Consider the following 11,436-nt stretch of genomic DNA (forward strand, 5'->3'; position numbering starts at 1 on the left):
TTTGTCTACAGGTCAGCCCCAGTGGCCTAATGGATAAGGCACTGGCCTCCTAAGCCAGGGATTGTGGGTTCGAGTCCCATCTGGGGTGATAATATTTTCACCCAGGAACTGCTTTGACCATCACGTTCATTTGGTGGACATAAAAACGTGGAGTCAGTCTTGCTAAAGGCGCGTTTGCCTGGCAAGTGCACATAAATGCTGTTCATGTCATTTAAATGTAGTCAATTTGGTGTCACACTTCCCCCCATCCCACACTTGATTTAACTTTTTTTTTTTTTTACCTGGATGGTCATTATTAGATTGGAGTCAGGTGTGTTTTCTGGGGCGAAAGTGTGACCCCAATCAGGCCCAGGCCTGCTATATATAGATATATATGGAATGCGTGAGCCATAATCTAGCCACCATTTTTTTTTTTTATGGACACGATGCCAAATAAATTCAAATCTGCCAATAACTTTCTACAATCAACCTGGGGCCTGTTGCACAAAACTAGGATAAGGGATTAAGCCAGGATATCTTGGTGATCCTGGCTCAATTGATCCGTAATCCGGTTGCACTAAAGATGGATAGGGGGCAGGAGGATATGTTATGGTATAAATTACCATGGAGATTTATTCTGTGGAGCTAGCCTGCTCCAGACCAGGCTAAATTCCAGGATCTATTTAATCTCATCCCTAATGTCAGTCAGCAGTCACCACAAATGGAAACCAATAGTTATTTCACTGCTCACTATACATTGTTATCACATATATCTAGACCCACTGTTATTTTTTAAACGTTTGTGATCATTAATTTCAATGATTTTGGATAAAAAATGATTTTTAGATGTTGCTATCATTAGATAATTTACAGTTTCCCATAGACTATAAGGCTATATATAAAATGATAGAATATTAGGGTCACAGAGGGGAAAAAAAACACAAGTCATAATATTGTAACCAGTTGTTTTAAAGGAGGACAGTTGTTAAAATGACAGATGTGGGGCATTTCGTGAAATTGTACTTCAGTATGGTTTCATAAACAAAGACATGCTGATGTGCCAGAATATTAAGTATCACATTGTCATAAGTATCAAAACTGTAAAAACAATATGTAGCTTTTCTGCAGAAAGAACCAGCCTCATAAATGTATGACTTTATCCTTTTTCTTCAGTGTGGCCCTAGTACTCTGTCATATAAACAAATACACATTCCATATGAATATAAAAACACAATGTGTAACATTATGTTCCTTTATTGAATAAGGACAAAACAAAGCAGGTAAACCATCAGCTCCTTTCGAAACTGAAGTCACAGTGACTCTACAAGATGGAAAGCACAGAATCCAAGCATATTATACAAAATGATACATACACACCCTGCATGTCTGCACACTAAAATAAATGCAGGACAAATCCATACACATCAACTGAACAGACAAATGAATGGATGCAGTAGCCTCCCTGCAGCCTTGTATTACACACAGTATACCGCACAAACATCATAAGAGGCCAAATTCGTCAAAAACGAACCCAAAAAACCCAAATTCCTCTGCCACCGCAGGACATATTTAACCAAAATTGAAAGCACACATACTAACTAAAATAATTCAACACATATTGGTCCCTCAGCAGCCGACCACTGTCGTCATCAGGGAAGATTGCCGGATTGTCCCAGTCCATGGCTGGTGGCACTCTGGGGGCCCTCTCCTTCCTCAGGCAGGCCACATTGTGGAGGACAGCACAAGCCACAGTAATATCACATGCCCTAACAGGGCTGACCCTTAATTTGTGAAGGCAGTGAAAGTGTGCCTTCAGGAGGCCAAAGGTCATTTCAACTCTGGCCCTGGTCCTGGCATGGGCATGGTTGTAGGCCTGCTGTGCTTCCTGGGGGTCTGTGAAAGGTGTCAGGAGAAAAGGCTGGCAGCCATACCCCCTGTCTCCCAGCAACACACCAGAGAATTCACCTGTCAACACAAAATCTCATCATTACTACCTCATAAACACAGTGATATTCTTGACACAGCCATGATGGTTATAAATAGGGGTTGTGTGGCTTACCTTGTGATAGGCACTGATAGATTTCAGAGGCCCGAAAGATTCTGGAGTCATGGACTGAGCCAGGCCATTTTGCCACAACATTGCTGATCACACAGTCAGCATTGCAGACCATCTGAAATCATAAGATGAGGAATATTACACCAATCAATGCACATCACTGGCAATGCAGAATGTTCGTCAATGGACAATATCAAAAAGTTATGTTCACCTGAACATTAATGCTGTGAAAGGATTTCCTATTCACAAAATCGGCCTCATGGGCACCTGAGGGGGCTTTTATCCTTATGTGTGTGCAGTCCACTGCACCAATGACATTGGGGAAACCTGTCACACAAAGTAATGAGTATCCTACTATGTGTTAACAGTTGTCCTGTAAATTGTAGATCCTCTTACCTGCAATCCTATAGAACTCCTCTTTGATGTCACAGAGAAGGAGATGAAGACATCTGCTAATGCTTTGATAGCCAGACACACACTCCTTATTGTGCGGCAAATTGTGGCCTTGTTCAGCTGTTCTGCATCCCCCACTGAGTACAGGAAGGCTCCACTAGCAAAAAAGCGCAAGGCCACACAAACCATTTGCTCCACACTCAGTGCATGGCTCCGTGCAGTGCGGTGCTTAATCCTGGGACCCAGTAGTCTGCATAGATACCTGATGCCATCTGCAGAAAACCTGTATCTTTCATATAGATGGTCATCAGGGAAGGCCAGTGGGTCCAACCGGTCCCTGAAGACCCTTTCTCGCCTGAAGGCTCTCCTCAGCACAAGTGCTTCTTCATCCACCACATCTCGCACGAATGGGCATGCCATTGTCAGAGCAGAAAGGAACACACAATTTTGGGCCTTCATATAGGCTAGTGGCCACACCTGGTGCTGGGGGGTGGGCAAAAGAGGGCGATGCCTTATAACGATGACTTGGTTGTACTGATTGCTGGGAAAATAAAAAAACTTAGAAAGATGCCACCGTCCTGTGTGCTCACAATAAGAGCTCATATGTCATGGCTCACTTGACTTTACGAGAATATACCTAATTTTTATTTTGAGCTGTGTCATCTTCTTGGAGCTGGGGGAGGAAAGAAAAATAATGATTAATACATTTGTGTTACAGTTAGCATACAGTGTACATTGAAGGCATATCTCACCTCCCTCTCAAGTTTTTTTTATTTCAAGGTCCAGTTTCCTAATTGTCCTCTTTTTTATTTCGGACTCCAGTGCAAGATTTTCCATCTTTTTCTTCTTGTACTGAATGTCTATGTCTGCCAGTTCTATTTGGCGCCGGAGGTGGTTGCCATACAACTTTCTGATAGCTTGTGAGCTCTGTGAACACAATACAATTAGCGCAGCTGGAATTTGGCAGGATGTGGTGTCCTTTTATTAATACGCACTATGTTGCCAGGCTGGTTTTCCCACTGTATAGCATCTGGGTCCTGTAAAATAAATTAGATTTTTTGATTTTGATGAGGACTCCTCACCATTGTAGAGTAAATAGTACTTTCACAGTCTTAACATGATACCTCATGCCTTCTGGAATCCAGAGAGATGGTCTCCTCCTCATCATCGTCTCCATCATGTGCTGTTGCTGCTGCACTGGGGCCTTCACCCTATCACATTTAATCGGATTCATATTGAAGCTAGTAGACAAGACATGCCAGGCCTACAGTATGCCTTTGATGGAGTACTCACTGGATCAGCATCGTCTGGTGCTTGTGCTGGTGGCTCTAACAGGAACACAGTGCTGCCAGACACTGCAAGGCAATAGGTAAACCAAAGTCAGACAGTCCAAATTGATTCAATATGAATGTGGTTGTATCCCATGTAGAGAGATGGAAGGACATACCTTGAATGAAGCGGGTGGCATCTTGGGAGGAACCTATGCTCGTCTCTTTCCCCCCAGGGATCCCCTCTAAGACGGGCCTGCCTTTATTTAGCTCCAAGGCCATGTCTTCTGCTGGGGTAAGGTCAGCCTTTGGTGACCCACCACCCGTGCCTTGTCTGTGGGTATTCTTTTTCACTGCTAAAACAGTACAGACAATGTGTGAGCAGGCACCTTCTGGGTACAATATATGCTTGTGCTTTGTTAAATATTAGTCAGGGACCATACCATTCTGCAGAATGTTCTTGTATTTGATTTTGACCTGCTGCCATGTCCGTTTTGGCCCGTTCATGTTTAATCTACACACACACACACACACACACACACACACTTAATGGAGTCACACTGCAAAAAATTACTTGGTATTTTTCTTGTTTTCAGTAAAAATATCAAAAAATTTATCATAGCTTTATACAGTGTGATGGAGTTACTTTACACAATTTCACTCATATCTGCAGTGCATTTCAATTAAAAATGTTACCGTTTCATAATTACAGTACAACTGCATTTTTGGAGATGTGAATTAAATATTTGAATTGTAATTGTGATGTTTCAGCGGAGCGGTGAGTGTGTAATTGTGCACTACTTACGCATTCAGGCGGTCTGCAATACTTTGCCACGCTTTTTCTCTTTGCTTTATCACTGTGGCGGTGTTGCCTTTCTTCTTAATTATATCTTTTACCTCCTCGTTTGCCTCCATGAGGATTTGTGCTTCCGACGGGGAAAAGTACGCGGCTCTAGTTGCCATGGTAAATCAGTTAATCTGTGGCGGGGTCTATTTGAGTGAGCCGTGAGCGCCCACCTATCCAGGATTGGTTTCACCTGGCTTAATGAATCCGTGTCTGCTCATCCTGGCTTGGTATTTGTGCAACCAATTAAGCCTGGACGCACATGTTTTGGCTTCATTGAGCTCATCTGAGTCATTTATCCCGGATGTCTTAATTCTACTTTTGTGCAACAGGCCCCTGTTCTGCACAAATTCACAACACAGGAGTCAACTGTCTGTTCTTCACCTTTATAGCTGGAATCCTTAATTTTTTATAAATTATATTCTTCAAATCAACTAAATGTGCTTTTATCATTCAATGCAACAACTAGTGATTCTATCTTTAAATATCAATTTTAAACTGAACAGTCTATATAACATTTGTATGGATTTCTGATGTGTGTATACATTGTGACTCCATGTTTGAGTGTTGAAGGTCAAACTGAAGAAACCACAAGAGTAGATGACAGATGAAATTCTGTCAATGCAAACAAAACTATATAATAAACCCATGTATTTGTAAATCGACCTCACCCCAAGAAAAATAGACAAGTTTAAAAACAATAAGCCAAGTTTATTGACATCACTGTTTAGAGCACAGCTTTTGAGTGATCGACACCACTTAGGACCAATCAGCGGAGGCACCACCCCACTCGGTAGCCTGGGCAGTGGGGGCAGCGGACCAATCCTCTGTGGCAGGCTGGGCACTCCAATCCTCTGTAGGAATACAATCATGCGTGTGTGAGAATACAATCAAACCATTTATCGTAGACATTTCCACAGTCAAGAGAAATTGTGTTTCTCCCGACAGGATCCGCAGTGAGGATTTGATGCTTCACTACAGGTTTATGAGAGAACTACTCTACCCCTCTGTGTTGGTCATATAGGACATTTTAGGTCCTAGATGGGCAAAAAAGGGGCAATACTAATTTACTTTCAGTAGAACTCACCAGCAAAGCCTTCAGCTGCAGCTGGGGCCTTGGAAGGAGCAGCGGCTGAAAAGAAGAATTAAACAAAGTTTGAGTCAAATGTACTCCGGTAGCCATTTTGTTTTGTGATTGTCAAAATGTGCTACTCCATCCACCTTTGCATTTGTGGCCTCCACTCCTGTGTATTCATCGCTTACCCTCGGTGAAGCTCTTACCCTCAATGCCAGCAGGGAACTGCTGGATGGGCACAGAGGGCACTGCCACTCCCTCGGACCAGTCGGCCACCTCGGGCTGGGCGAAGTCGGCCGTGGGGGCGGTCCACTCACCCTGGAACTCCTCCTTGCCAACAGCCTTCTCGGCCGCGGCCTGCTCCTCCTTCTCAATCTGGAACGGGACGAAGAGGTTACAAATTAGGGCTGTGACGTTACAATTTCAGTGAGAGCTCAGGTATGCAGGCACCACAGGTATATGGATTCTTAGCGCAAGCATACAACATCACATCAGAAGCATATTTTGCTTCAAGTTATCCCATCACTGATTGAGATGAGTCAGTTACGGTTTCAGACTGCCATCTCACCCACAGTGATGGTTTTACTATTCCCTTCCAACGACAACTCACCCAGTCACTGACCGGACTAAGCAAGTGCTTTTAGAAGGGGAATGTGCATTCGAGGTCTCCGAACTCAGTTCCCGAATAGCTACACGGTGAGCAGGTTTTTGTTCCAGTCCAGCACCAGCACATCTGATTCAATTAATCGTGGTCAAGACAGAGGAAGTTAAGTTGTATCAAACAATTAGTGCAGGACTAGATCAAAAACCTCAAACACTCAGCTCTCCATGACCAGTTGAGAACCACTGGTATAAACAGTGTGTGAACCATAGTGTCCCAGTATGTCAGTTACCTCCTCTGGATCTCTGTAGAAGTAGAGATCAGGCATGACCTCCCAGGGGTGTTCCCTGGAGATGGTGCCCCTCATCCGCAGCACCTCCCTGGACAGCATCCACCACATCAGACCAACAGAGTGGTGGCCCTGGAACACAAGAGACAACTGTCAGTTATACCTAGATTTGTATACTAATGCACTGATAATTATATGCACTTGCAACAGTCAGTCATACAGAGACACGAAGGCCATCAACAGAATTGATCAGTCTAAACTTGTAGAATTGGTTTGTGGATTAACTGATACCCAGTAAAAACATGACTACATGGGAGGGTGTCTTCAACTACTGACGAGGAAGTGCAAAGGAAACTCTCTAGGAAGGAAGAGTCACGGTAGGGTTCATGGTTGTGGCTCAGGTCACTATCAAACTCCAGTCATGGGGCAGCAGCCCTACTGATGTTAGCGAAAACCCGGCCAGATCACTCTGGCACACTTCCGACACCTGAACACAGACATCAGACCGTGTCAGGCTTTAATTGTGTGCTGCATATTTCCATCAGTTGACCAAGATATCGGCGGAAGTTCCCATCTACCCTTTCACTTTGAGGAAACACTATTGGGGACAAAACTGATATGATATGCTGTTCAAGTCATTCTCGCTCTTATCCACACATAATATATACATATACCCATGCATATAAAAAATGTGAAACCACTAGAACATATATCTGTAGTCTATGGCCTGTCTGTACCTTGTTGTTGCAGGGGATGGCGATGTCCACATATCTGAGGGGAGAGTCAGTGTTACACATGGCGATGGTGGGGATGTTGACGTAGGAGGCCTCAGTCAGGGGCTGGTGGTCGGCACGGGGATCTGTCACGATCAGGAGGCGGGGCTCACGGAAAGCAGCCTGGATCTGATTGGTGAAGGTTCCGGGGGTAAAACGACCGTGGAAGGTGGTGGCGCCGGTGGCGGACGCAAACTTCAGCACAGCCCTCTGGTTGGAGGAGAACGGGGAGTGGAGTTACAGGATTGGCTAACAATCAGGAGTTAACTCAATCAAGAATATAACTTAGCAGTAATATGGTATGTTTGGTTGTGGCTCAGGTCACTATCAAACTCCAGTCATTGGGCAGCAGCCCTACTGATGTTAGCGAAAACCCGGCCAGATCACTCTGGCACACTTCCGACACCTGAACACAGATGTCACAGTGCCAGGCTTTAATTGTGTGCCGTTTAGCTAGTCACTCACAATTACATCAGGCCAACTGACCTGTCCACGGTAATGGTCATCAGGACACACCAGTAAATGAAAACAAGTTTCTTATTGGACAAGTATAGATAGTACCTCTCCTCTTTAGAGTGTTCACTTCCATTTTGCGCCTCCTGAACATAACCCAGGAGAAACTCTGGGCCCTCGACTATGTCAGGTGAGCTAGCAGTGGGGGTCTCACCTGTCCAGTGTTCCTGGAGGAGATGACGCAGACATCAGCTGGGTTCTCAATGGCCACGATGGCACGGGCAGCCAGCAGCAGCTTCTCCCATGTCTTCTTCAGGTTGATGATGTACACACCTGAGGGGACAACCAGTTACATGTTGATACCCGACATGCATACAGCCATAATGTCTATTCACATGCTATCCTTTCTCAGGACAATCAATGAAGAAAAAGACTGTACTGATTAAAACTGACTGAGGACTGGTGTTTCACCAACATTGAGATCATTCTCTATTGGATAAATGTTTGAGCTAGAGAAAAACATTCAATATTAGAAAGATGTTCCATCACTGATTGAGACGAGTCAGTTACGGTTTCAGACTGCCATCTCACCCACAGTGATGGTTTTACTATTCCCTTCCAACGACAACTCACCCAGTCACTGACCGGACTAAGCAAGTGCTTTTAGAAGGGGAATGTGTATTTCAGAGGTATCAACAACTCTTGATCATATAAACTTGTGTGCAGACTATTGTTCCAGCTCAGCACCGACACATCTGATTCAGTGTATCATGTCAAGACTCAAGACCACGAATAGTTGAATTACGTATGATAATGCAGGGCTGGAACAAAAGCATTCACATCCTCCACAGTCAAAATATGTGCGAGGTCAGGAAGTCTTCAGATCATAAGGTGACAAATAGCCAGGGATCTCGTATTCCTCCACTCACCATCACTCTTTCTCTTGTACGTGTAGTGCTCCATCTGGAAGTCCATGTTGGTACCTCCCAGGTGGGTCCCGGCTGCCAGGAACTTGAGCACATCCTCCTCCTTCATCTGCAGCACATCCAGACCTCCGGACATCGTGACCACTTTTCCTAAGTTACGAGTTATGTGGAAAAGCTGGCGGGGGAGAAAAAAAGAGGAGACCGGTGAGATGTTGTATAAAAGGTAGGGAAGCAGAGAATGGTTGCAGTTGGAACTGAGGGGTCATTGTGGCTCAGGTCACTATCAAACTCCAGTCATTGGGCAGCAGCCCTACTGATGTTAGCGAAAACCCGGCCGGATCACTCTGGCACACTTCCGACACCTGAACACAGACATTAGACGGTGTCAGGCTTTAATTGTGTGCTGAACAAACTATCAAAACTGCAATGCTTATAATGATTTAGTGTACTTATACAGGCACTTGTCATGGGGACTTGGAAGCCGTTTCTAAAAACAGAATTTACAATGATTAAATTAAAATATTGTCGTCGTTCCTTATGAATGACATCTGATCTCAGAGTGATGATCGGTTTGAGCATGTGGGGAAGAGGGGCGGTGGGTAGCCTAGTGGTTAGAAGGCTGGGCCAGTAACCGATAGGTCGCTGGACCGAATCCCTGAGCTGACAAGGTAAAAATCTGTTGTTCTGCCACAAGGCAGTTAACCCACGGTTCCGTAATTGTAAATAAGAATGTTCTTAACTGACTTGCCTAGTTAAATAAAAAAAAGTGATGCAATGTTGCTGACCAATTCATATCAATAAATACAATGTTGCAAAAGAGCATTACACTGATACGTTATTGATACATGTGTGAAACTAGTCTGGTTGGCTCTATGGATGTTGGTTACTTTAGTTATTAGTATCCAGCTTCCTCAATGGATTTCACGAGCACGCATGGCTGAACTAGCTACTAGTGCTAAAGTTAGTAGTAGCCATGGCTTCTGGCCTAGCTGTCTAACATGTAATTCGCTATTTACAGCGGTTGTATTTATACGGATATATGAAACAATCAGACACAACTTCATAGTTGAAGGTAACAAGGATTTAGTATTTGTCTCCGCAACTTTTATCTCAAGAAAATAGTAAATTGTTATCTCACCACGAGACAACGCCGTATGGAGTTCTGTACCTCACGGTAAAAGAGAAAGAGAAACGGAAGTGACGTCCATATATACTGTAAATTCCACCAATCATCTTCCATTTCCTTCTCCAGGATAAAGAGTAGAAGAATTCATAAAAAGGTCGATAGATGGTAGTGAAATCATTTGAGTCTGAAGTGCTATGAGAATGGGCATAAATTGTGATGGGAAGCAGTTGTCACTTCAAATTCAGTTAAATCTATAATTAAATACTGTAAAGTTCATACCAAGAAATCATGCCATCACTCCATATAGTAATGATTGATTGAACACTTTATAGTCTATTTACATCAGTAAAATTATAGGTTGCCATTTTGAGGTACTTATAACTTTGAATATTTTGATGCCACTTCAATTAAGACGTTATCCAATTCGGTAATGTTCAAAGGAAATATAAAATCAACTGCTTTGAAAGGAAATCAATTCAGGCCACATCATAAGAAAGTGATTCATTTTAGCCGGTTCCTGCCTGGGATGAAATACATCGTCAGTCAGGAGAGAGAAGAAGAGGAACACTGCAGCCCGCCTGGTTTGCAACCTTCCCAAGTTCTCCCACTCCTCAGCACAATCCACTGGCTTCCAGTCGAAGCTCGCATCCACTACAAGACCATGGTGCTTGCCTATGGAGCAGCAAGAGGAACTGCCCCTCCCTACATTCAGGCTACGCTCAAACCCTACACCCCAATCCGAGTACTGCATTCTGCCACCTCTGGTCTCTTGGCCCTCCCACCCGTATGGGAGAGCAGCTCCCGCTCAGCCCAGTCCAAGCTCTTCTCTGTCCTGGCACCCCAATGATAGAACCAGCTTCCCCCTGAAGCCAGGACAGCTGAGTCCCTGCCCATCTTCCAAAAGCACCTGAAACCCTACCTCTTCAAACAGTATCAAATAATTCCCTTCCTCACCTCAAGGAAAAGTGTACTTACTCTGCCTGTGATGTGTGGTTACTGTCTTTAGATCCCATCTCTGTCACTGGTTGAAAACCTTACTCTGCTTTTATCAGCCAAGTCTATTTGCATTATGGATTGGTACTGTACTCACGGGTGTATGTATTTCTCATGGTTATGCATGTTATTTTAACAGGGGCAACTGTAAAAGTGTGAAAGCAAAGCTAGTGGATTGGTGTTTCAAGAAAGATCTGTCCTACTTTGCAAGGAATCTGTGCTGTTAGAGAATACTTGCCAAATAGGTAATTTAAGAATATGTTTACCTAACCTGTTTTAGGGACTGTGTCCTTGTGCATATCAGCACGTGTCGATCAACCTCTGATCATGATCCCCCTCTCACCACATCGGAGAAAGTCAGCTGTGGGGCTGTCTTGTGCAGTGACTGTCTCTTCCTCAGGACACATGGGCCCCGGTGTTCTGAGGACATGAGCTGTAGCCTGTCACTGTCTGTTATGTCAATGTGGTGTTGCTTTGAAGAGATCAGCGGGCTAAACAACAAATTAGGATCAATGAGTTAGCCAGCTAACTTTGATATGCAACCAGAAATAACTATTGATCTTCTGGTTCATAATAAAAGCTGAACTTAGGTGTTAATTTGTTGAATCAATTAGATCATACCCATCTCATGCTTGAATTAATAAAAAATAAAAGCTTAAG

General features: G+C 43.9%; 2 protein-coding genes and 3 non-coding genes across 7 annotated transcripts; 1 reads left to right on the forward strand and 4 right to left on the reverse strand.

Moving 5' to 3' along the window:
* The first annotated feature begins 15 nt into the window (after positions 1 to 15).
* Positions 16 to 88, forward strand: trnar-ccu (transfer RNA arginine (anticodon CCU)). The gene has a single exon. It is a non-coding gene; the product is annotated as a tRNA-Arg (tRNA).
* Positions 89 to 2,481: 2,393 nt separating this feature from the next.
* Positions 2,482 to 4,783, reverse strand: LOC135524078 (uncharacterized). Of its 2 annotated transcripts, XM_064951262.1 has the most exons (9): positions 4,502 to 4,783; positions 4,140 to 4,210; positions 3,876 to 4,052; positions 3,722 to 3,783; positions 3,553 to 3,639; positions 3,424 to 3,465; positions 3,181 to 3,355; positions 3,066 to 3,101; positions 2,482 to 2,969 (listed from the first exon to the last, which is right to left on the reverse strand). In XM_064951262.1, exons 1-7 carry the CDS (start codon positions 4,657 to 4,659, stop codon positions 3,188 to 3,190), a joined length of 765 nt encoding a protein of 254 aa, XP_064807334.1. In that variant the 5' UTR covers positions 4,660 to 4,783; the 3' UTR covers positions 2,482 to 2,969; positions 3,066 to 3,101; positions 3,181 to 3,187. The 2 variants fall into 2 exon arrangements, with proteins under 2 accessions (XP_064807334.1, XP_064807344.1); XM_064951272.1 differs by lacking the exons at positions 3,181 to 3,355; positions 3,424 to 3,465 and having other exon boundaries at positions 4,502 to 4,779.
* A 447-nt stretch (positions 4,784 to 5,230) lies between these two features.
* LOC135524049 (small ribosomal subunit protein uS2) lies at positions 5,231 to 9,870 on the reverse strand. Of its 2 annotated transcripts, none has more exons than XM_064951204.1 (8): positions 9,796 to 9,870; positions 8,661 to 8,832; positions 7,946 to 8,064; positions 7,243 to 7,488; positions 6,509 to 6,637; positions 5,822 to 5,990; positions 5,628 to 5,672; positions 5,231 to 5,394 (listed from the first exon to the last, which is right to left on the reverse strand). In XM_064951204.1, exons 2-8 carry the CDS (start codon positions 8,791 to 8,793, stop codon positions 5,300 to 5,302), a joined length of 936 nt encoding a protein of 311 aa, XP_064807276.1. In that variant the 5' UTR covers positions 8,794 to 8,832; positions 9,796 to 9,870; the 3' UTR covers positions 5,231 to 5,299. The 2 variants fall into 2 exon arrangements, with proteins under 2 accessions (XP_064807276.1, XP_064807269.1); XM_064951197.1 differs by having other exon boundaries at positions 5,804 to 5,990.
* On the reverse strand, positions 5,471 to 5,589 carry LOC135525021 (small nucleolar RNA SNORA26). The gene has a single exon (XR_010453060.1). It is a non-coding gene; the product is annotated as a small nucleolar RNA SNORA26 (small nucleolar RNA).
* Positions 7,586 to 7,727, reverse strand: LOC135524947 (small nucleolar RNA SNORA62/SNORA6 family). The gene has a single exon (XR_010453049.1). It is a non-coding gene; the product is annotated as a small nucleolar RNA SNORA62/SNORA6 family (small nucleolar RNA).
* Positions 9,871 to 11,436: the final 1,566 nt, after the last annotated feature.

Source organism: Oncorhynchus masou, chromosome 4 (genome assembly GCF_036934945.1).
Source record: "Oncorhynchus masou masou isolate Uvic2021 chromosome 4, UVic_Omas_1.1, whole genome shotgun sequence".
NCBI classification, from domain to species: Eukaryota; Metazoa; Chordata; class Actinopteri; order Salmoniformes; family Salmonidae; genus Oncorhynchus; species Oncorhynchus masou.